Source organism: Phyllostomus hastatus, unplaced genomic scaffold (assembly GCF_019186645.2).
Source record: "Phyllostomus hastatus isolate PE091 unplaced genomic scaffold, TTU_PhHast_1.1 phas_contig_150, whole genome shotgun sequence".
NCBI lineage: Eukaryota > Metazoa > Chordata > Mammalia > Chiroptera > Phyllostomidae > Phyllostomus > Phyllostomus hastatus.
Window position 1 is genome coordinate 28573564 of NW_025333611.1, and position 25741 is coordinate 28599304.

The 25741-nt window shown below is 39.1% G+C and overlaps 1 protein-coding gene across 12 annotated transcripts in view; it reads right to left on the minus strand.

Annotated features, from left to right (window-relative positions):
* MATR3 (matrin 3) overlaps positions 1-25741 on the minus strand; it is a 52446-nt gene that overhangs the window by 20179 nt on the left and 6526 nt on the right. The window contains exon 1 of one of the 12 annotated variants that reach the window (XM_045825921.1): positions 7399-7526. The exons of 7 other annotated variants lie outside the window; for them this stretch is intronic. Coding sequence is in view for 2 of the 5 variants with exons in the window: in XM_045825987.1 (XP_045681943.1) it covers positions 7179-7223 (45 nt within the window). In the remaining 3 variants the exon portion in view is untranslated. Of the gene's footprint in view, positions 1-7178; positions 7333-7398; positions 7527-25741 lie in introns of those variants that run through there. 4 more of the 12 variants (XM_045825997.1, XM_045825987.1, XM_045825978.1 and 1 more) reach the window with 4 other exon arrangements.

A 25741-nucleotide genomic window follows, 5' to 3' on the forward strand; every position in this document is an offset into this window, starting at 1 on the left:
AGTCAAATTCTTAACAAGCTTAAAACTCATTTTCACAGACAATTCTATTAAATAATTAACCTAGAACTTAAAGCTACTTTATGGACTAATTGTAAATGCTACTAAATATGCTAGCTTCATATTCCACATCTGAACAAATATTACTTGTATGCATAGTTAGGAATTAACTTTGAGTCAGTAATATTCAATCCTCCCACTCCATGAATAGTTAGCTATCTAATAATCTTTACTAGATTTGTCTCCAATTAAAAGAAGTGGAATACTAAAATATTTCAGAAAACAAAGCTTAACACACTCAGGAAGTTCATGAAGAACAAGAGCAAATGGTTATTTTCTCCTATGTAAAATAATATTACCCTTTAGTCCTATTACTCATTCCTTCAGAGGTTATTTATTTAGCACAATTACTAAAGCAAGCATAAAGACTTTAGTTCTTTAACAGATATTACAAAAGAAAATCTTTAGCTTCTAAATTCAAAATTTTAAAATTCTATGTTTTAATGGAATCTACTACCATATGGATCTTTAGCTATGCTCTTAACTATGTGAATTACTTCTTTAAAACAACTTATTTTAAGATGACAGAACCATAAAATTTGTAGAGATACTCGGAAAAAAACACCTTCATGCCGACATGATTTTGACCCCTTTCACATAAAAACTTATAAGCACCAGCCAAAACACTATAGTTTCTTACAGTATTCTCCCTTCTGAATTAAAAAACACAAATGGTACAAGAAAACTTTCAGATTTCCCAAATGTTTTATCAAGGTCAAACATCCTTGATTTGTTAACTTACTCTTACGAAAATATGCCAAGTATGTTTAAGGAAGCAACCAACAATACCAATGACAGTAAAAATGCCCTAATGTGTCAATCATAGATGGCAAGGATTGATCACTATTAGTAATTTCAAAGAAGCATCATTTAGAAAGGCAGATGCTTAATTTTTGTCAATCACACACAAAAAAAGCATTGATTCCTGTGGTCAGAACTTTTAAACCAAGCACCTTAATCATTTCCAATTAAAAGTACAGGGTTAGGCCCTGGCCAGCTACCTCAGGTGGTTAGAGCGTCATCCCGATATACCAATGTTACAGGTTCAATCTCTGGCCACAGCACATACACGAAGCAACCAATGAATGAATAAATGGGTGGAACAACAAATCTATGTTTCCTTCTCTTTTTCAAATCAATTTTTTTAAAAAAAAAGTATATATTGCTGGTATCCATGAGAAAACTACTGAATGCACTGGAAATGATGCCTGGAACTTTGCATAAAGTCAGGGTTAGGTTAATAATTCCTTCAAGTTTTCTTATTAATTTTATAAATAGTTTACTAACACTTTCCATTTTAAAGTGTTAGTAAATTTTCATTTTTAAGTTAGTGACCACCAATTATTTTCTCAATATATCTTGTAACTTTTATTTCACTTAAGGGTTTACTTTTTCAAAAACCATGTGAGGAACTACTCAGTTTTTTATATAGAGCTTAAGCTACTTTAAAACCTTATACTTTCTTATCTACTCTTCCGTGCTTAATTTCATATCACTACTGCATACTTAAGAGTGACTTAAAAGGTTTAAATACTAATTTAAATAGTAAACCCCTTAGGAAATAAAATCTCAGCTCTATTATTTTCAGTTTTGTATGAATCAATACATGCAATATGTGCCTCATCACACAATAGGAAAGATGAACATTATAAAATGTAGAGCCAAAAAGGCTGGAAAACAACAAAAATTAGTATTTTTAAGCGCTTTAAGATTATTGCTCTCAAACCATCTTATAGACCTAAATTCAAATTCTAGACCACTTCTTGATTCTTAGGCTACTGATCAAAGTGTTGCAAAGTGTCTTCAGCTGCTAAGATAGAAAATATGCTAATCAGTAGAAGGAATTCCTATTCAGACTTGGAATATTTTTCTTCTTCCTAGCTTTAAATTTTTTCCTAGTGACTTTCAATTAGACATTAAATATTTTATTATTTAAGCAATAAAGGAAACTAATTAATAAGACCATACTACAGGATAGAAAGTTATTCCACTTACTGGACAATTTTGACTCTTTTATTTGATCTGATATTACTAACACAGCTTACTCTTTTCTTTACTTATAAATAGCAAAATTAGTAGTTTTCATCAAGACACCATTCTGCACGCTTTAGATTTTTCCCTACCCTCACTTTACGTTCTACTTTCCTGGCTTCCACAAACATTTATACAACTCTTTGATTTGGTATATACTGAGATTTTTGGAGCTCACAATACCTTGATTTAAATCCTGGTTTTATTACAAAATAGCTGTGTGACCTTGGACAAATCACTTGCTTCCAATATGTAAAATGGGAATAAAAGCAATAACTATTTCATAAGAATGTTAAGGTTTAATAAATTAATCTATATAAAATACCTAGAATGGTGCCTGTCACATGGTAAGCTCACAATCTATGTAACCTGATCCTCAAGACCAAGGAGAAAACAAACTTTAGAGATAAAAGGATTGACCAAGAGATATATGCATAAAGAGCTTATAAACCTTTCACTTGTATTGTATTTTTATGTCCCATCCATTTCTATGCAAGTCAGAATTCATATTTGAACCTTGTTACCAAACCTGAATCAGCTTAAAAGACCAGATTTAAAGATTGGTAGTAACTTAGACAAGTAAAATCAAAAGAGAAGTGAATTCTAGTTAAAGTAGACAAATTAAACCTCTACCTTCTTCCTTCTCCATGCCAGTCTACCTTTAAATTGCCTTCTAATTCTCCAGAAAAAAGTCCTTACCTCTCTATTTCCTCTGCCACAACCTTACTGGAGATCTTCAGTCCTGCGGCCTTTTGGGTGGCCTCCTTGCATGCATCCATCCATGTTCAGATTCCAATATCAACTTCCAAAAACATCACTCATTATCTTCCACTCTCCTGCTTAAAAACTGCACTACACACCTCATTACTTACCACATGAAGTTCACACTATGGTTTTCAATGCCTTTCATATGCTGGTTGCCTCCTACTTACCTAAACCTACTTTCCACCATACACCAACACCTTATGAGAGAGGTCATTTTATGAGCAGTCAAAGAGGCTGCTCATTACCTGTACAAATTATTACCCAGAATGCCTCTCTCCTCTCACATTTTCACTGCAACAGCAGATACTATTATGGTACATATACTTATCTATTCTGCAACTGATTAACATTGAGGCTGTTTCCAGTTTCTGGACTTACCAAGAGGATTATAAAAATTTTTTGGTGTCTCCTGCTGTTTAAGTGTAAAACTGCCTCCTTCATAGTGCTTTTTCAGAATACCACAGCCCATACAAGGGCACAGTTAAGCATTAAAGTTATTCTGAAGTTTCACAACTCACAGCAAGAACACTTTAAGTACTGGGTTGGCCAAAAAGTCCACTATGTTTTTTCTGTACAATGATTCTAGTAGTGCTTAGTTGTCTTTACTCAAAACAATTGTGTTAGATTGTATTGTGACAGTTGTCCTATCAGCGCATGTTAAAAAAAACAACAAAAATCAGCCAATTTTTGTAGCCATTTTAATTTTAGAGATGAAAGATACAAAACATTTTTGGCATATTATGTTTTATTATTTCAAGAAAGATAACGCAACTGAAATGCAAAAAGATTTGTGCAGTGTTTGGAGGAGGTGCTGTGACCGACTGAATGTGTCAAAAGTGATTTGGGAAGTTTCTTGGTACTGCTGAAATCTCGCCAAATATTTCTTTGCTGCAGGGCTGCCTTAGGCATTGGAAGATGTTTAGCAGCACCCCTGGCCTCTACCCACTGGAATCGAATAGCAGGAAATAGCCAACATATTTGAAATATCCAAATCAATAGTTATTAGTAAAAATTAAAGAAAAATGCCATTTACTTTACAGAAAAAAACTAAAGGGACCTTTTGGACAACCCAATACAAATGTTTGTATTTACTTGTTATTGCTATTCCTTTTCCAACCATTGACTGCTCAAACACCTGACTTTAAAATTTCACACATGGCATAGGTTCTTCTATACCAAAGGAAGATATTTAATATCCTAGTAATCTCCACAAAGGGGGAAGGGAGGAAGAAAAACACACAAATCGCCTTGAAAAATGAGAAAGTTCTTCATTAGCAATCTATGATACTGCAAATCAGAGATCCTATTTCAGACCCTAATTTACTACTTTCCATGCCTGCTGCATTTACTACCTGCCCACTATGACATCCACTACAGGTGGTCCCCCCCAACCCTTGCTCTTCTTATCCAGCAGTGTATCGAAGAGCAGTAGCTGGGAAGAACTATTCCCAGCCCCCACCATGGCACCATTTTCTGTTTTTCCCGCTAATGGATTTCTGCCTAAGATATGTACCACAGGCTAATTGGGACTCTAGATCAAAGATATGCCATTTTAAAAACTTTCAAGAAAAAAAAATCAGCAAGTATTTTATATCAATTAGCCTTTAAAGAGACTAGCTTTTTCAAAATCTTAATTGATCTAGTGAGGACTCACCACACAGCTACAAATTAAAAGAGGAAAACTACACCATCTACAACCTTTCACCCCCCCCCCCAAAAACTTAGCATCCTCTATGTGAAAGCCAGTCATGTATACTCAGAACACGCTGCCACAAGTATGGGAGACAATGCAATTCTAACTAAATGAAGTATATAAAAAAAGATGTGCTAAGAACATCTAATAAGTCCTTATCCAATTCTTTGGTTTTGCTCATTCATAAAATAATTAATGGCTATGATTCATGTTGTAAACTAAATAGCATTAGTCCCAGTAATAGCAAACTTAGTATTTTAAAACAAGAATGTTTTCTGATTCCTATATATGTCTACATACAATAACCAGAGTTATCTTACAGGACAAGAACTACAACTTTTTGTCACTTGTAAACTGCATTTCAGACTTCAAGATGCTGGCTCACTTCTAACAATTCCTATCAAAGATACACGAAGATCCTTAAAACAAAACAAAAAAACACATGACAAAACTCCGGTCTTTTTAGCAGTTCTAACATTTACAAAAATGTTTCCTTTCCCTCCCTTCATTACAAAAGTAACTATAACTTGAGGAAATTTCAGAAAAACACAAGGAAGGAAATACAAATCACACAAAATGCCAACATTCAGAGCTTTGAGGTATATTTCTATTTTATGCTTATTTACACATTCCTTTAAATAACAAATCATTAAATATGCCATCAGCTGAGTTTTATTACATTTCCTTTTTCCCAATTTGTGTTATATTCCGTTATCACTTCCCTGTCATTACTCTCCCTTTATAGATGTATATTTACATTTGATAGCCACACAATAATGAATCTCCAAATATTGAATCTTTCAGGTTTTTAATATGCTTAATAACAGATTAACATTTATGTATATAAATCTATAATTTTCTTGGGCTTCGACCTTCTATAAAATTAATGATATGAACCACATTTTATTTCTAAAATTATGCAACATTTTCTTTGCACTCCTCCATTTGTTAAAATTTGTTATCATTAACTGACTTGTAATATTATTGTTTACACTTCCCTAAAAGTATTACCAAAATAAATGTTTAAAGACTCCTTTAGCACATTATATTCAGATCAAGGGTAAAAACCCTTAATTAGTTCAAAACGCTACATAAAAACAACCCCACTTACACACTGCTGAGAAGAGAGGTATGTAAAGATGATGAAAAGAAAATTTCCTGTCTGGGTAAAGTATACACCGATATTAGAATATAATGTTATATGTAAAGGAAGATAAAGCACTTCAACACAAACATCATCTGGCTGAAGATTGCTTTTCCAAAATGTTACGTAACCAAGCAGAAAAATCTGAATGTAGTACTTCAATTGTGTATAATTTTCGAGTTTGCAGAAACATTCTTATACTTTAGTAGACACCACAGAGCTTTCTCCCAGTCAGTATTCCCTGCCTTGATTACTAAAACAATACTAATGTTGGAAAATTACGTCGACAGACTGCGTAAGTGACTAACCTTTGAGTTTTTAAAAGGAAATTTTATCCGGAACATTTAAGCCTTAGATATTATTTTTGCCCGCAGAGTACAATTTACATTTATTTAGGAGAAAATTATCTTACCATTTAAAAATCTTCATCCAAGCCCTTTTCGACAAGCAAAACACAACATCAATACAAAATCTACTACGACCTGGGAAATCAACGACTCTCACATTACTCCAGCGCACTTGAAAAGACTAGAAATTTCGGAATCTCCATAACCATTCTGGAAATATCTGGATGGAAAAACTGTTAACTGGGCCAATAGAAATATTCCACAGAATAGGGCCACAGAACAGTATAAACACCAAGGAAATATTCCTCTACAGTAAATGGTAAAAATCCCTGTAGAACACAAAAAGAACATTGCACAGCGCTGGCAATGAAAAGAACAAGGATGCGAAGCCTACACCACGGTACTCCAAACCCTTTGTCTGGAAACCGGAAGGTCCCACACGACTCGATCCTCTCTAGAGGAACCTAGGTTTATAATATTTTAATAAAGGAAAAAGGAATGTGAGGTGACTCTTTAAACAAGAACAAATCTCGTGCCTTGCAGCGTACTGCAGATGGCTTTACCCACGACGCAATACGAAAAACAAGCGTTAACGTTTCATTTTTCGGCCATTTTTAAGCGCTTGGGGGTGGGGAGGAATTGTTTCTGAGGTCCGGCTAAAATAGCGCGCGCATGTGCGGGCGGGGGGAGGGGGGCAGCGTAGTCTTAGGAGGTACTCTGAGGCGATGGGCGAGAAGCAAAGGCCTTGACACCGAAAAAAAAGGAACACCAAAAAAACACGAGCTGCTTAAACCGCCGAGCTTTTCAGTCTGCGAAATCCTCCATTTTGGGGCACATTTTCAGGCCCAAAGTGGAGAAAACAAAGCAAACATGTGGAACTGGCACTACCCAAAGACTTCACTATCTTAATTATCCTCCCCAAACGGCAGGCCCCTGGAGGGCAGTCGGTCCCTCAGGCCTCCAGTGCTCCTCCCTTCTCAACGCGGCAGCTCGCGTGTAACGGGCTTGTCGACCCGCCCCCGCCCACGAGAAGTCCAGGACGCGCGAAGCTCAGATGATCCGCTGCCCTCGGCGTCCCCCGACTATACCACCGCACCCTAAGCCCTTGGCTGGCCGCGTGTCTCCCTCCGGGACCGCTCACCTCAGCCGCCCGAGACTGGTTGCGCCGCCACTGCGCTCCTAACATGGCGGCCGCCGATGAGGCGGCTCACATACGCAGAGAGGAGGGAGGCAGAGCGGGAGCGAGCGAGAAAGGCGCGCCGCCGGCTCCCCGCAGCCCCTGTCGCTGTTGCTGCCTCCTCCCGACGGATGCGGAGAGCCCCCGGCCACCCCACCCCGATTCTTACCCGCTTAACGCCTACCTTAAGAAAAGGGAGAGGGAAAAGGAGAGCTACCTCTCTCCTAGCAAGCGGGACGCGAAGGCTCCCACAATCCCTCGCAGCAACGGCGCTGGTAAGAGGTGGCGGCAGAGGCAGCAGCCAAAGAATCCACTCTCGCGAGAGAGTTTGCCCCCACCCACCTCGGATCTCAGTTCTGCGCGCGCCAGGCCCCTCCTCCTCCCCAGCGTTCGCTCTCTCGGCTGCGGTGGTTGTTCTCTAATCCTGGAGCCCGCCGATGGCGGGAAGTAGGGAAGGAACCGTTTCTCCTTCGGGTTCGAGACCCATTGAACCTCAAAACCTTTTTCCAAACCCTTAAATTGCACGGTGTAAAATTTAAATAGGATATGTGTTAGAATCGAGTTGCGGGAGTCCCTTAGACCTGATTTCTATCCTCAGGTAATTTTGATGATTCACCGAGGAATTGTAGGAAGGTGACACCATTTTGGCTGGTTTTTACTAGCAGGAACTGTGTAGGATGGTCTTTTGAGACAGCGGATCCATCCGGCCGAAAAGATCGCCATCGCCAATTGGTGAATTTGACTAAATGTAAAACACTCTTAAGACTGATAGGTTCTCTATGTGCAAAGGAATAGCACGTATGAAAAACATGTAGCGGACTTTGATAAATAGATAAATCTATTGATTGCATAGATAAATCTGAGGGGAAATAGTCCTTGCCCTGGTGTTTCAAATGCAAAAGCAGAGGGACAGCCGTCTTTTGAAGTCTGAAGTAAGTCAGTGAATACAAGTCCTGATTTAATAGCATTCAAATTTTTGTAATCTTAAGTGGGCTTGGTCAAATCTTACCTTTGAAAAATTATTCTGGGTCCACTGTGAAGATAGTGGAGGGGCATACATAGATGGAGAAGAATAGAGACAAGCAGAAAATTGAAGACATCATTTAGGACAAAAAGTAGCTAGTTTTGTTAATTTGAATGGATATGGAAGATGAGGGAGAGAAGTGTCATGGATGAATGTCGACTCCAAAGTTAGCGGTGCTATTGAGGGGGCAAATGGAAAATGTTTCAGCTGAGAAGACAACAGGCAAGTTGAGTCTGGCATCAATTTTTAAAGTCAGGAGTGGTATTTACGGGTCTTGAGCTTGCAGAAAAGGGTTTGTGTTAGTGGCAAATTTGACTTGATATAAATCAAGCAATGGGAGTTGATAGTGTGGTGAATGGAGGCCTTAGGAACAAGCCTTGAAAAACGAACTAGGTGGAGTTGAATGGCAAAGGAGATCAAGTTGGGAGGGGGGTTGGGGGGAGCAATAAAAAAAATTATGGCAAAAGAGAGGAGGCACATAAATTTTGCTGCTTTGATAGTCAAAACACATAAAGGACAAAATGATCAACAGAGTCAAAGGCCATCAAGGTCAGACTAAGACTGACACCATCTCCAAGAGTTATGAACATGGGCATCATTCTTAACATTGAATTGCTTCCATTAAAGCAGGAGAAATCAGACTGGAGGTGCTGAAGTTTATGGGAAGCAAAGGATGAAAACTACCCAATGCAGAAGAGGCTGGTTATTAAGAGGCTGGAGGAGAAAGCAGGGTTAAGGGAGTTTTTTGTTTCACTGTGGGAAATTTTGGGCACACTTAGGTTGGCAGGAAGGGCATCTTAGGTTCGAATTGGTTGAAAAAACAAGGAAGAGAAAGAATAGTTCATAATGAATGCTCCTAAAACAATGGGATTGGAAGGAAACATGTCTTTACTGTAACAGTAAATACATAGCAGATGATGCTGTTTTCACTAAGTCTGAAGATATGGGAATTATAGTCAGGTGACTTCAATCTTCTGTGACTAAGTTTTCTGTTGAGAGGTCTAGAGTTGTACCAATGAAAATTTTAAGTAGCCAATGTGAAGACTGGAATTACAATCCCACATCTCCAGGTATGCTGTATGATTTTCTACAGGTTTTGAAAAGGCATTTCAAGGTGTGGGGCTCCCCTGAATAAATGTTTAAGCCCATACTGCATATTCAGCTTTGGGATGAAATTTCGGGGGATCCTAATTCTCCAGTGACTCTTGGGTCTTCTACTCAAAAGCAGATATGCTTTCTACTTTGAACCTTTTGATTACAACTTATCTTGGCTAAGACATCCCTTTATGTTGTGCCCAGTTCTTAGAGGAAAAGCTTTACTCTGCTCTTCTGGAGACAGAAACAAACATGAATGCATCTTAGTTCAGATTTGTACTTGCTTACGCTTTTGTATAAGGCTGTAATGCCATCTGGTGATTGTAAGAAGCAAAGTTGCCCTGGCTGGCGTAGCTCAGTGGATTGAGCACGGACTGCAAACCAGGCATCGCAGGTTCGATTCCCAGTCAGGGCACATGCCTAGGTTGCAGGCCATGGCCCCCAGCAACCGCACATTAATCTCTCTCTCTCCCCCCTCCCCTTTCCTCTCTAAAAATAAATAAATAAATAATAAAAAAAATAAAGAAGAAAAGTCAAACTTTTTCAATTGAGTATTTATTTAGAATCTGCTTAGTGGCTCATCAACAAAAAGATGCATTGGAAACCCAAAACAAGAGTTCAGTCATCAAGTGCCTATTTCATGAAGGACACTGTATAAAAGTGGGGATAGCCCTGGCTGGGTAGCTTAGTTGGTTGGAACATCATCCTGATGCACAGGGTTGCAGGTTCTGTCCTAGTTGGGGCACATATAAGAGGCAGTCAATGGATGTGTGAGTGGGTGGAAAAACAGAGCAATGTGTGCTTCTCTCTTTCTCTCTAAAAATCAATTAAAAAGAAAAAAAAAGTGGGGATATGCCTTGGCTGGTGTGGCTCAGTTGGAGCATTGTCCCATAACTGAAAGGTTGCAGGTTCACTTCCTGGTCAGGGCACATTCCTAGGTTGTGGGTTCATTCCCAGGTGGAGGCCTAAATGGGATGCAACCAATTGATGTTTCTCTCTCACTTCCTCTCTGTAAAAGCAATGAAAAAATATCCTCATCTGAAGATTAAAAACAAACAAAAAATATATATATATATTTAAACTGGGGATAAAATGATGGGTAAGAGCAATTGCCAACTTGACCATCATGGTCTGATGAAGTTTGGACAAGGAGTCTGGCCTCAAGGTGGACCTGTGTCTGAGAAGAGATGGATCAAGAGCTCTATTCATGTTTGTGTGTTACTGGAGAGTGGGTATGGTGGGCACCAGGGATGGTAATGAATGTGGCTACAAAGCAAGAATATCTATTGAGACTTTGAAAGGTCTGAGTGACAAATTTACTATAGTTATATTATATAAGCCTTTAAAAGTTTGTGTTTATTGATTTTAGAGAGAAACATCAATTTGTTGTCCCACTTATTTATGCATTCATTATTTTTAGAATAAGAAAGGAGGGAGAAAGAGAGGGAGAGAAACATTGGTTGGTTGTCTCTCACATGCACCTTGACTGAGGACTGAACCTGCAACACAGGCATGTGCTGTAACCAGGAAACAAACCAACCAGTGACCTTTCACTTTGCAGGTGACACCCAACCAACTGAGCCACACTGGTCAGGGCCATTGGTTGATTCTTGTATGTGCCCTGACCAGGGGTTAAACCTGCAACATTGGCGTATGGGTGCTCTAACCAAACTCAGCTGCCATGCCAGGGCCTACTACATAAGCCTTTAAATAACAGGATAATCACTTCTTGGCCTTTTGGCTCAATTCAAGTGTAAGTAACAGGATAGCATCTCAATTTGAGCTGATAATGAAGATGTTTGCAGTTTTGAGCACAGGAGACACTGAAGACATGGTTTGGGTTGACCAGAAAGTTTGTTAGGTTTTTTCCATAAGATGGCTATAGTAGTACTTAGTTGTCTTTATTTGAAACAATTTTGTTAGATTATATAGTGACAGCTGTCATATCAGTATGCATAAAAAAACACACATCAAAATTGGTGAATTTTTGTGTAACCATTTTAATATTGAAGGTGGAAGATATGCAACATTTTATGCTTTATTATTTCAAGAAAGGTAAAACACAACTAAAATCCAAAAAAGTTTTGTGCAGTGTATGGAGAAGGTGCTGTGGCTGATTGAAAATGTCAAAAGTGGTTTATGTCCTGGCTGGTGTGGCTCAGTGGATTGAGTTCTGGCTTGTGAACAGAAAGGTCGTTGGTTTGATTCCCAGATAGGGTACATGCCTGGGTTGCAGCCCAGATCCCCAGTTGGGGGCATGCGAGAGGCAACGGATTGATGTATCTCTCACACATTGATGTTTCTCTCCCTCTCTTTCTCTCTCCCTTCTCCTCTCTCTAAAAATAAATGAATAAAATATTAAACTTTGCAAAGTGTACTGCTAGAGATGTCTCTCTAGATGATGTTTCACAGTTGGTAGAACAGCTGAGGTTGACAGAGATCAAATAGAGACATTACTGAGATCAACATTATACCATGCAGGAGATAGTTGACATACTCAAAATATCCAAATCACTATATATTGGTGAAAATGAAAAATGTCTTTTATTGTATGGAAAAACTAAATGGACCTTTGGGAAACCCAATATTTTAACACCACACAATCACTAAGCAGGTGATAATGCATTATAATTTTCAGGGTCAAGTGCCATTATTCCTGTTTTACATAAGAGATTAAAAAGCTTGCCTAGCCCTGACTGGTGTGGTTCAGTGGGTTGGGCACTGTCCCCCAAACCAAAAGGTCTTCAGTTGATTCCTGGTCAGGGCACATGCTGGTTGGGGATGTTCGAGAGGCAACTGATGGGTGTTTCTCCTCTCTTCCTCTCTTCCTTCCTCTCTAAAAACATAAAATTTTAAAACAAAACCAAAAACAACCCTTGCCTAAGGTCATGAAACTAAAAAGGCAGGATTTGAACCCAGTTCTATATAAATCTAAACCCAGCTTTTGAGCATTATACTGTACTGTCTTCAGCAGACCTGTGGTCTCAGAATCTCTTGGCAGTCTACCATCTTTTCAATACTTCAGGCTATTTCAAAGCAGAAACTGTTAATCAGTGGTTCTTTCATCAGTGGAGGTAGAGAAGGAACTTAAAGAGGAGCTTTTGAATAGCAAATACATATAATAAAATTCAAAGAACACAACAAACTTTCTCTTCAACTTGTATTTCCCTACACAAAAGCAACCACTAGCAACCATTTCTTGTGTATTCTAAGGATTTTCTATAAATATATGAACATTAAAAATTGTCTTTATTTATTGATTTTAGGGAAGGAGGGAGGGAGAAAAACATTGTTCTACCCCTTTATGCATTCACTGGTTGACTTCTGTATGTGCCCTGACCCTGGATCGAACTCAAAACCTTGGCACATCAGGACAATGCCCCAACTGAGCCACCTGGCCAGGGTAAATATCTAAATATTTTGTGTGTGCACATAATGTGATGAATTAAAGACAGCCATGAATTCTACTCTTCTCATGGACTAGAGAAATCAATTTCCCCTCTACTCGAATCTGGAAGGTACCTATAATTGGTTTTGACCAACAGAATGCATAATTGACTTTTAAGGTCTGCTTTCACCCACCTGGAACTCATTTGCCATGTGGTGAAAATTTCAACCAATATAAGAAGGCCACACATCAACAGAACCATGGCACATTAGTGCAGAGGCCCAGCTGAGCTCCTGGTGACAGCCAGGGCCAAATGCCAGGCAAACTGAAGCCACCAGATAGCTGTAGACCCAGCTAAGTCCAATTAACCCACATTAGTTTAATACCTGTTTGAACTAGTACAAAGTTTTAAGGTGCTTTGTTGTGCAGTGATACATTAAACAAAGCTTTAAGACTGTACACTATTCTCGTTTGGTTATCTTTCATTAAGTCTGTCTAGTATTCCATTATATGGATGGTATAAAATTTAACCAACCTTCTTCCCACTTACAATTTAGGAATTTTTCTATTCTCTTCTATTCAGAGTAGTGATAAAAAATCCATGCACATATTACTCTACACATGTAAAACTATGTGTAGTTCAAAATAAACCCTTTATTTTCTAGAGCTATGCTGCCCACTGTTTAACAGTCATAAGCTACACTCCCTTTCTCAACCTTACTATCTACACTTAGCGGACAACAGGGAGAACATTTTTGTGATTGCAGAAATCTTTTTCATACAGTACTATTCTAGAGCAGGGAGCAGGCAAAGTTTCTGTAAAGGGACAAATGAAATTTTAGGCTTATGGGCCATATGGTCTGTCAGAAAAAGCAGTCAGACTGCTGTGTGTCTTTTAATCTATTGACTTTAGAGAGAAGGGAGAAACATCCATTTGTCCCACTTATTGATGCAATTCACTGGTTGATTCTTATATATGCCCGGAATGGGGATCGAACCCACAACTTTGGCAAATTGGGAGGCTGCTCTAACCAACTGAGCTACATGGCCAAGGCTGACTGTTCTTAACATTAAAATTGGAATATCATAATTTTAGTGTTACAAAACATTCTTTTGATTACATTGGAATTGCTTAGTCAGAAAATCTTTTAAATACTAGATTGCAAGAAAGAAGGAACTCCTACCCTTTGCAACAGCTTGGATGGAGCCAGGAAACATTATGCTAAGCAAAACAAGCCAGGCAGTGAAAGACAAATACCATATGATCTCACCTTTAACAGGAACCTAAACAACAAAACAAAGAAACAAGCAAAATATAACCAAAGACACTGAAATAGAGGACAGGCTGACAGCGACCAAGGGGAGAGAAGAGGGAATTTCAGAGGACATTGGGAAGGGTTCACGGGAACAAACTTAAAGGACACATGGACAAAAACTAGGGGGAGGGTGGTAATGGGAGGGAACTGGGGAGGGTTGGGGGGCTGCTGGATTGGGAGTAAAAGGGAGAAAACTGTACTTGAATGATTAAAATAAAATAAAAAAAAATACTAGATTGCCCTCCCTAATGATTATACCAATTTTCTCTAAACCAATGAGTGCCTGTTTCTCCATTCCTTTAGTAGCTGCTATTGAAATATATTTGAAAATTGACTGCTAAAGAATGGGATCTCAACTATGGATTTTACTTGCTTTAACTGAGGTTAAGCATCATCTTTCAACTGTTTGTATCTTTTGCCCATTTATCTATTGGGTTGTTGAGCTTTCACTTTTTGATTTATAGAAATTAAAGAAAAATTAAACTTTGGCAAACATTCTGTATGTTGTTTTTGCATACAGAGTCTTTAAGATGTAGTCATATCATCCATTCTTTTTAAATATTCTTCATTTTGTTTTTAACTTAGAAGGCAAAGCTACTACACAATTATATAAAGAACAAAACTGCCTGTTTTCTTCCTGTACTTTTGCAATTTGTCTCGGGTCTATCTCTAGACTATATTCTTTTTAAAGGATCTTTTTTTCTTAAAGATTTTATCTATTCATTTTTAGAAAAGGAGGAAGGAAGAGAGGGAGAGAAGCATCAATTTGTGGTTGCGGATCGAACCAGCAACCCTTTGACTTGTAGGCCAGCACTCAATCCACCAAGCACCAGCCAGGTATTTCTAGACTTTCTTATCTGTTCCATTCATTGAGTAATGTATTCAGGTGCCAGGACTACCCCATTTTACTCTTTTTGCAATATTTTCATATGGCATAGGCCTAGTTTTCCTTTATGACTCACAATTCTGCATATTATAGTTTTCCAAATGCATGTTAGAATCAACTTATCCATTTCCAAAAATATTCCTGTTATTTTTACTCAGATTTCTTAAAACTTAGTTTTCTTTAGAATTGTTTTTATGTTGAGATTTCTTGGATATGGTATAGTTTACCATTTAAAGTTTCATTTGCCTATCAGTATTTTAATGTTTTCTTTGCATGTAACTTATACATGTCTCAAATATTCCAAGTTTTATTTTCCTTCCAGTTTACCTTCAAACTGATAACTTGCTAGTTCAATGAACTATTTTCAATGGACACTCGAAGTATTTAAGTAATTCACCATCTACAAATGATTTTTATCTTTTTTTCCCATTTACATGTTTACTTTCTTCTCTTGCCTGACTACCTCTGAATGAAGGCCTCTTTGTCAACAGGAATGCTTCTAGAGTTTCCCTATTATGCATCACATAGGCTTTTGGAGTAAGATACATTTTTTATCAGGTTAGGAACCTTGACTCTCAGCAGTTTTAGCAAATGCCATTGTAAAGCTATGGGGAGATTATGTAATTTTTTAGATTAACTGCAAATATTCTCAGCATACGTTTTTTAAAATATTTTATTTATTTATTTATTCACTTTTAGAGAGAGAAGGGAGGGAGACAGAGAGAGAGAGAGAAACATCAATGTGCAGTTGCTGGGGGTTATGGCCTGCAACCGAAGCATGTATCCTGGCTGGGAATCGAACCTGTGACACTTTGAGCATGTTCTTAAATAATCTGGAAATGACCTTCCTTTGTATTGTGTTGTTATAGAATGGTTTGTTTATAGTGTGTTTCTACTGATGAAGTCTTTATCCCTTAACTTAGCAGGTATGTACCAGTATATACATGAAGTTAAAAAGGAAACACAACATCACTCCCATCCTCTAAAAAAGTAAATCCTTGAAGAATTTAATAGGAAGTGATAAACCCTGTCATAGGTCAAGGCTAGGGGTAGGGATATGTAACCCATTCAGGCCTTCCAGAGGAACATTTATTTATTTTTTTAAAAGATTTGTTTATTTATGAGAGAGGAGAAGGGAGGAAGAGTGAGAAAAACATCGATGTGTGAGAGAAACATTGATCAGTTGTCTCTTGTATGTACCCCAACTGGGCACTGAACCCACAACCCAGGCATGCGCCCTGACTAGGAATTGAACTGCTGACCTTTCAGTTTGCAGGCTGGTGCTCAATCCACTGGCGGGGGGCGGGGGGCGGGGGGGGGGGCGGGAAGGAATCATCCTCAAGCTACAGTAAGGGTGGCTAAGATGCCAATGGCTTGAAAAAAGGTATTTGGAATTTTAACAGGTATAAAAACACTAGAAGACAGACATTTCAGTAGGCCCTGAATGATGTTAGCCTGAATGAGGTTGATGATGGTAAACACAAGTAGATATTTATAACAATTGATTGGAAAGACTTGGGGCACTATACATGAAAGCCCCAAACCAACCAGTAGTTTTGGAGATTCACTGAATACCATATTAGTTCTCGGACCCAGTAACTATGTGACCTTGGGTAAATAACAACATGTACCTTGTAGGGATTTGTTGAGAGGATTAAGAAATGTATAGAATAAACTTATTAGCAGTTCTGGAACATGGTCGATATACAGTAAATGTCAATTTTCTACATTGCCACATGTTTTGCAGAATATTTACATAAATATGCTAAAATGACAAAATCACAGATTCAAAGGTTATTCATTTTTATAGATCCCCAGAGTAAATATATTAAAATTATCCATTTAAAACTTAATTCTAAGTTTCATCCTGGCACCTACTTGTCAGTTATAATTTATAAAGATGTTTCACAAATTTTCTTAATGATGAAGACCAAAACTGTATGTGTTACCAAAAGTAATAAAAGTCCACACATATAGTTAACAGATGTCTCAAATTTGAACAAATTCTCTGCAAATCCATTATTTTCATTTAATACTTTTTGCAACTAAATTTAGTTTCATATACACAATTATATAAAGAATAAAACTGCCTGTTTTCTTCCTGTACTTTTACAGTTTGTCTCAGGGTCTATCTCTAGACTGTATTCTATATATCTAGACCGTGCACTATGATATATCTTTAAGGTCCACTAGCAAATGACTTGGAAATCTGACACCTTTGTTTCTATATTTTGTTTCAAAAAATAATTTTTTAAATCCTCACCCAAGGTTATATTTATTGATGTTAGAGAGAGGAGGGGAGAGAGAAAGATAGATGTGAGAGAGAAACATTGATCAGTTGCCTCCTGTACATGCCCCAACCAGGAATCAAATCCACAACCTTTTGTGTTTTGGTGTACAGGATGATGCTCCAACCGAGCCACCTGGCCATGGCACAAAGTTTTTTAATAAGAACAAAACTAGCACTCCCATTACATTTACTTGGGTATTACTGAAAAGCAGGATATTCCTATGGCTTTCCTCTAGGGTACACTACACATAGATATTAATGTTTACTAGCTAAGGCTCTTTAGTTAGTTAGTCGGTAGAATTGAGGCTGCTTGGTTATATGGGAGTGAGATAAACCTTTAGAAGCTGGAGAATGCCTTTTCAAAGGATTCTTGCTTAGCACCTGATTCTGGTTCTGTGGTAAAACATGGTGCAATGACACATATATTGGGTGTTCAGACAGTCAGGGAAGGTGGCTTCTCTGCAGATGTGCAGCTGAGATCTTAGACAAAGTGGAGAAGGAAAATGGAACCAGAAAGAGAAACAGTATGTGCAGAGACTTAGTCTCAAAAGGCTTCTTCTTCTTCTTTTTTAGATTTTATTTATTTTTATAGACAGAGGGAAAGGCAGGGAGAAAGAGAGGGAGTGAAACATCAATGTGAAGTTGCCTCTCATGTGAACCCAACTGGGGACCTGGCCTGCAACCCAGGCATGGGCCCTTACTGGGATTCAAACCCACGACCCCTTGGTTTGCAAGCCTGTGTTCAATCCACTGAGCCACACCAGCCAGGGCTCAAAAAGCTTATTATAAAAGCCTAAAAAAACCCAGTGTGGCCAGAAGGTAATCTGAGGGTGATAGATCAGGTGAGAGTTAAGGGCTAGACTGTACAAGTCCTAGCATGTTAAGTTAAGGTGAGCAGGGACTGTATCTTGTTCACTGCTTATCCCCAAAGTCTAGCATAGAGTTCAGTGGATAAAAGCCATGAAAAGGTGTGAGTTAAATGACCAGTCTTCTGACAAGATGAGTAATTGGCATGTGTTATTTCTACCTCTAACATACTCATGAAGATATTATACAAAGGAGTTTGGGATGTGACAAATGTAATGTGAAACATCCTCTGGAGAAAGATTATGACTGGATCCTACTATACAAGGGCAAGAAATGGAAAACCCAGTGTGGAAAAGTGAGTAGAATGCCATGGGAGTAGTAGTATATATAGGCTGAGACAAAACTTTTCTATTATGTCCTTTCCCTCTCCTGTTCATTGCCTCATGTCTAAACCATCACTGGCTGGGGTGGCCAATATGTCACAACTTTACTTAGCCCCTTGAGGTCTCCTCTAGAGAATTACAACTGAGAGGAAGTAGAGGAAGTTCTACTATCTGCCACTGGTGAAGCCATGATTCTAATGCAGAGCCTCTGTGCCTTGAGGGCATTTCCCTTCTCCTTCAACTCATTAGAACACAAGGGCCTGGGCTTGGCTCCTTCCTTTTACCAGAAACTGGTAACAAAATTCCCATCCTTTACTGTAAGCTCCTAGGGTAAGAAATATCAGTCAGGACTTCTGGCCAAGATGGAGGTGTAGGTAGACCACTGTGCCTCCTCGTACAACCAAAATAAGGACAACAAAAATTTACAAACAAGCCCTGGCTGGCGTAGCTCAGTGGATTGAGCGTGGGCTGCGAACCAAAGTGTCGCAGGTTCGATTCCCAGTCAGGGTACATGCCTGGGTTGCAGGCCACAACCCCCCAAAACTGCACATTGATGTTTCTCTCTCTCTCTTTATCCCTCCCTTCCCTCTCCAAAAATAAATAAATAAAATCTTTTACAAACAAAAAACAACCAGTACCGACAGAAAATTGGACTGTATGGAAGCCTGACAACCAAGGAGTTAAAGTAGACACATTCATCCAGATAGGTAGGAGGGGCAGAGTCAGGTGGCTGGGCGGAGGGGGGTCACTGCAAAGCTGTGGCTGGTGGACCCTGGGTACACAAGGCAACAGCTGGCAGACCCAGCGAGGTAGCAGATTGTGAAGGGGCTTGGCAAGCAAGGTAGCTGGTGGACCAGGCGGTCCCACATTTGAGTGCAGATAAATCAGGCAAAACTGGGAGTGAGACCATGCAGCCCAGGGACCCAGTGCGGGGGGGAATAAAGCCTCAAAACACCAATTGGAAACACCTGTGGGGGTTGAGGTGCTGGGCGAGACTCCCAGCCTCACAGGAGTGTTCCATGGAGAGACCCACAGGATCCTAGAACATACACAAACCCACCCACATGGGAATCAGCACCAGAAGGGCCCAATTTGCTTGTGGGATGCGGGGGAAGTGACTGAAATCCAGCTGAGAGCAGAGCAAGCACTATTGTTCTCTCTCCGACCGTCTCCTATACACAGCATCACACCACAGTAACTGGGTTTCTCCACCTGGGCTAACACCTAAGGCTCTGCCCCTCAGTACAGACAGGTGCATCAAGACCAAAAAAAAAAAAAAAAAAAAAAAAGCCCAAATGGAAGCACAGATCAAAGCTCCAGAGAAAATACAACTAAGCTACAAAGAGACAGACAACCTACCAGATGCACAGTTCAAAATACTGGTAATCAGGATGCTCACAGAATTGGTTGAATTTGGTCGCAAATTAGATGAAAAAATGAAGGCTATGCTAAGTGAAATAAAGGAATACGTACAGGGAATAGTGATGGGAAGAAAACTGGGACTCAAATCCATGGAGTGGTCCAGAAGGAAGAAATATCCAATCAGAAAAGAATGAAGAAACAAGAACTCAAAAAAATGAGGAGAGGCTTAGGAACCTCCAGGACATCTTTAAACATTCAAAATCCGAATTATAGAGATACCAGAAGAAGAGGAAGAGCAACAAGTTGAAAAGTTATTTGAACAAATAGTAAAGGAGAACTTCCCCATTCTGGCAAAGGAAGTAGACTTCCAGGAAGTCCAGGAAGCTCAGAGAGTCCCAAAGAAGTAGGACCCAAGGAGGAACACACTAAGGCACATCAGAATTACATTAGCCAAGATGAAAGATAAGGAGAGAATCTTAAAAGCAGTAAAGAGAAAAGGACAGAATTACCTACAAAGGAATTTTCATAAGACTGTCAGCTGATTTCTCAACAGAGAACTTGCAGGCAAGAAGGGGTTGGAAAGAAGTATTCCAAGTCATGAAAGGCAAGGACCTACATTCAAGATGACTCTATCCAGCCAAGCTTTCATTTAGAATGGAAGGGCAGATAAAGTGCTTCTCAGATAAGGTCAAGTTAAAGGAGTTCATCATCACTAAGCCCTTATTTATGAAATGTTAAAGGGACTTATCTAAGAAAACGAAGATAAAAAACATGTCTAGTAAAATGATAACAAACTCACAATTATTAACAACCACACCTAAAACAAAAACAAACTAATCAAACAACTAGAACAGGGACAGAACCACAGAAATGGAGATCACATGGAGGGTTAGCAACAGGGGAGTGGGAGGAGAGAGGGGGAAAAGGTAGAGTTAGTAGCATAGATGGTAGGTAGAAAATAGACAGGGGGAGGGTAACAATAGTATGGGAAAAGTAGAAGCTAAAGAACTTATAAGTATGATACATGGACATGAACTAAAGGGGGAGAATGTGGGTGGGAGGGGGCAGGGTGGAGGGGAGTGAAAGGGGAAAATGGGACAACTGTAATAACATAATCAATAAAATACATTTAAAAAGGAAAAAAAATCAGCCACTTGGGGAATACAGTATTCACTGTAAGAGAAAACAGGCTCAATCCCTATTCTAGAGTAAAGAGAATAAACAAAGGCAATGGGATAAAATGTATGAATATTAAAAATAGAATGTAACATAAAGGAGGCAATGAACTATGGATCCTAGTTAGCATATACATATATTTCATTGTTCTATCTTCTAGACAGGGCATAGAAGCAACACCTCAGCATCAAGAGGTGCTGTGTCCTACCATACAGGTATTAGCACATCTGGCACCCAGATCTTGGTTCCTCAATGCCATTAAATTACAAAGGAACCAGGGCCCCTTCAATAACTGGTTGACACTGAAATTGGGACAGGAAAAATAAAAGATGAGCCTGGAGTATTCTGTAGTGCCATAAAGTGAGAAGTCCCCAAAAACAATAACCCCACAATGATGGGGGCATACTGAAAAGACACAGGAGACAACTGAAATAGCTCCAAATGGTCAGAGCTGGAACAATTTGAAAACAAACTATTACTGGATTACTTCCCCAAGTACACAATAAGTATCCATGAGTCCATAGTTATATAAATAAGTTGCATGGGCCCTGGCTAGTGTGGCTCAGTGGATTGAGTGCTGGCCTGTGAACCAAAAGGTCACCAGTTCAATTCCCAGTCATGGCACATGCCTGGTTGGTGGGCCACATCCCAGTGGGGGTGCATGCAAGAGGCAACTGATTGATGTATCTCTTGTACATCAGTGTTTCTCTCCCTCTCCTTTTCCCTTCCTTCCCCTCTCTAAAATTAAATAAGTAACATCTTTTTTTTTAAAAAGTTGACTGAATAAGGGAGAAAAGATCAATTTCTAACAATTCTAAGTAACCTATGTACACATTCCACCTTTAAGCATGGCAAAAGTCCCCTCTTCTTAAGTGTAGGCTGCACACAGTGATTGCGGAGAGTACAGTATTGGGGCTCTGGCCACATAGCTCAATTGGTTAGAGCATCATCCCAATATGCCAAGCTTGTGGGTTATATCACGGGTGAGGCCATATACAGGAGTCAACCAATTAATACAAAAATAAGTGGAACAGATGTTTCTCTCTAACATCAATAAAAAAAAAGGAAAGGGAACAGTATTGGATGAAGGGGAGGAATTTTACGGTGGACAAACCTGGCAAATAAGACCTCAGCCAGGTGATCAAGGAAATCCTTTCACTTTGCAGGATGATGCCCCACTGACTGAGCCACAGCACTTAGGGCTGATATACATTTTTTTTTTTTTTAAAGACTTTCCCAAGCATGTGCCTGACTGGGAATTGAACCAGAGATCTGTCACTCAATCCACTGGGCCACACCACCCAGGGGTATATTATTATGTGGTGAAAAATGTACTTTTCCTCTGTGGTCTTTCTCTCAAAATCCCTTAAGCCCAAACTAATCATGAGAAAAGCTCCATCCTAACTGAAGGACTTTCTACGTAATACCTGACTCAAAACTTAAGGTCATCAAAAACAAGGAAAGTCTAAGAAGCTGTCATAGCAAAGAGGTACCTAAAGAGACATGATGACTAAATGTATCTTCAATGGGGTCATGGAACAAAGAAAGGACATTAGGTAAAAACTACGGAAATCAGAATAAAGTATGGACTTCAAGTTAATAATAATTTATGACACTGGCCCATTAATTGTCACAAACGTACTACTCTGGTGTAAAATGTTAATATTAGTGGAAATTCCATGTGGGGTATGCAGGAGTTCTTTGTACTATCCTTACAAATTTTCTGTGTATCTACAACTATTCTAAAATAAAATAAATTTCAAGGTCCATTTTATTACTCCCTTCCCATGTAGTACAAGCAGTACAGAACAGCCTCACACCCCTAAGGGATTTTACTGGAGAACAGGGAAGGCCAAAGTAACAGTGTCCCCTTTAAACCTGGCCTTAACATATTCAGTGGACAAATACATGACCCAACATGCTGGCTCGTTAAAATAGCAATAAACCGAAAGATGTTTTTAAGCAGACATTCTAAGTATTATAATTGACTTGTTAATTCAGTAAAATTGTTTCCCAAGAGAATATTGACAGGACCATTAACTGGAGCAATTTATAAAGCCCCAGTTAAGCAGCAAGATTAAATTAACAGGAGTCATTGTCACCTTTTTTTTTTTTTTGAGAGCTTGAGTAGTTTAGCAAAGGTCATACAACTTGAAAGTGGTAGAGCCGAGGCAGTCTAGGAATTTTCTTTTAACTTTTAATTTATTTTATTATTAGTTTTAAGACTCTATTTATTTTTAGAGAGAGGAAGGGAAGGACAAGAGAGGGAGTGAAACATCAATGTATGGTTGCCTCTAGCACACCCCATACTGGGGACATGGCCTGTAACCAAGCCATGTGCCCTGACTAGGAATCAAACCAGTGATGCTTTGGTTTGTGGGCTCATGCCCAATCCACTGAGCTATACACCATCCTGGGCTCACCGTCACTTTTTAAAGTTCTTAATTAGTTGCTCTTATCAGGTTGTTTTCCTTTGTGTAAATTCCTAGGTACTGAGCCTCCTTTCCATGTCCCTTTGGAGCCGGCAGAATTTATTCCTCTGGGATTTAGTTTTCCTGATTAAAATTAAGACATGTAATCCAAATTTTTTTTTAAGATTTTTAAAATTTTATTTATTTTTAGATAGGGAAGGGAGGGAGATAGAGAGAGAAAAACATCAACGTGTGGTTGCTGGGGGTCATGACCTGCAACCCAGGCATGTACCCTGACTGGGAATCGAACCTGCAACACTTTGGTTCACAGCCCGCGCTCAATCCACTGAGCTACGCCAGCCAGGGCTGACATGTAATCCAAATTTTCAATTCAAAAGTCCATTGACAATAGTTTTTTCGACCCTGAAAGGGAAATAAATTGATAGGTGATGGGTTAGCATTCAATACTTGGGGCCCCCTATTCACCCTGCTTTAGTTTTTCCTCTTAATATGCAACAAAGAGGGGCACTTGTGTTTACTGATGGTCACTTATGGCCAAAGGTGGCAGCTTGGATGTTTACAGGCTGGTAAATCTGCCAATTCAATTTCAGCTTCCATCGCAACACAGAAAAAAATGAGGAATGAATAAAAAAAGCTCCTTTGAAATGTTTTATTTCATCTTCTTAGACTCACCAGGGGGTTAAAAAAATCAAGTCAACAGGGAGTAGTAGGTGACTAATTAACTTCACTTATCAAGTAGGAAATCCCATTAAATTACCTTAATGTTCATGATTAAGCCATTGAAACCTCTTAGGGTATTAAATATAGGCACAAATACCAAATAAATTATCTTTTTAAGTAGCAACATAGGGACCTCTCTCTGCACCTGGGTAGCGTTACCATGGTCAGGAAGGTAACTTGCTCCAGGGAACTAAGATCCCGTATTTTAAACCGTGGCTATTCATATAGGGGTACCAGAAGGGAAAGAGGAAGAGCAACAAGTGGAAAAGTTATTTGAACAAATAATAAAGGAGAACTTCCCCATTCTGGCAAAGGAAATAGACTTCCAGGAAGTCCAGGAAGCTCAGAGTCCCCAAGAAGTTGGACCCAAGGAGGAACACACCAAGGCACATCAGAATTACATTAGCCAAGGTAAAAATGAAGGAGAGAACCTACAGGCAGCAAGAGATAAGGGGATAGTAACCTACAAAGGAATTCCCATCAGACTGTTAGCTGATTTCTCAAGAGACCTTACAGGCAAGAAGGGGTTGGAAAGAAGTATTCCAAGTCATGAAAGGTAAGGACCTACATCCAAGATTGCTCTATCCAGCCAAGCTTTCATTTAGAATGGAAGGGCAGATATAGTGCTCCTCAGATAAGGTCAAGTTAAAGGAGTTCATCATCACCAAGCCCTTATTTATGAAATGTTAAAGGGACTTATCTAAGAAAAAGAAGATAAAAACATGTATAGTAAAATGACAGCAAACTCACAATTAACAACCACACCTAAAACAAAAATAAAAACAAATTAATCAAACAACTAGAACAGGGACAGAACCACAGAAATGGAGATCACATGGAGGGCTAACAGGGGAGTGGGAGGAGAGGGGGAAAAGGTACAGAGAATAAGTAACATAGATGGTAGGTAGGAAATAGACAGGGGGAGGGCAAGAATAGTATGGAAAAAGTAGAAGCTAAAGTACTTCTGACACATGGACATGAACTAAAGGGGGGGATTGTGGGTGGGAGAGGGTGTGCATGGTGGAGGGAATGAAGGGGGAAATGGGACAACTGTAATAGCATAATCAATAAAATATATTTAAAAATAAATAAATAAATAAACCCTGGCTATTCATGATATGTATTTCCCCTTAGAAGCCATTTCTATTTCACTATTTAAGACTGAGGCTGTGATCAGGATCTACAGTAAATTAAAGACTGCTCTTCTTTCTTAGGTGTACATTAAAAGAATTACTATGAAAAAAGTAATCCACGCAAAAGGTATACACAGACCCCAAATATAAATAAGGACTATTCTGCCCTGGCTGGTATAGCTCAGTGGACTGAGTGCCAGCCTATGAACCAAAGGGTCACTGGTTTGATTCCCAATCAGGGCATGTGCCTGGGTTGTAGGCCAGTCCCCAATTGGGGTGTGTGAACAATGTTTCTCACCCTGATGTTTCTCTCCTTCTCCCCCATGTAAATAAAATGAAATGAAATAAAACAAAATAATCATTAAAAAAAAAAGACTATTCTACTACTAAAGTCACCTTAGTCTTCTAAAAGATGAAGAGTTGAAGGTTATTATGGTAAAGTCTTGCTAACATGGAGATTTTCACGTTAGCACTAGCCCTGAATCTGTCACTAATGAGCTATCAAGTCTCAAGGC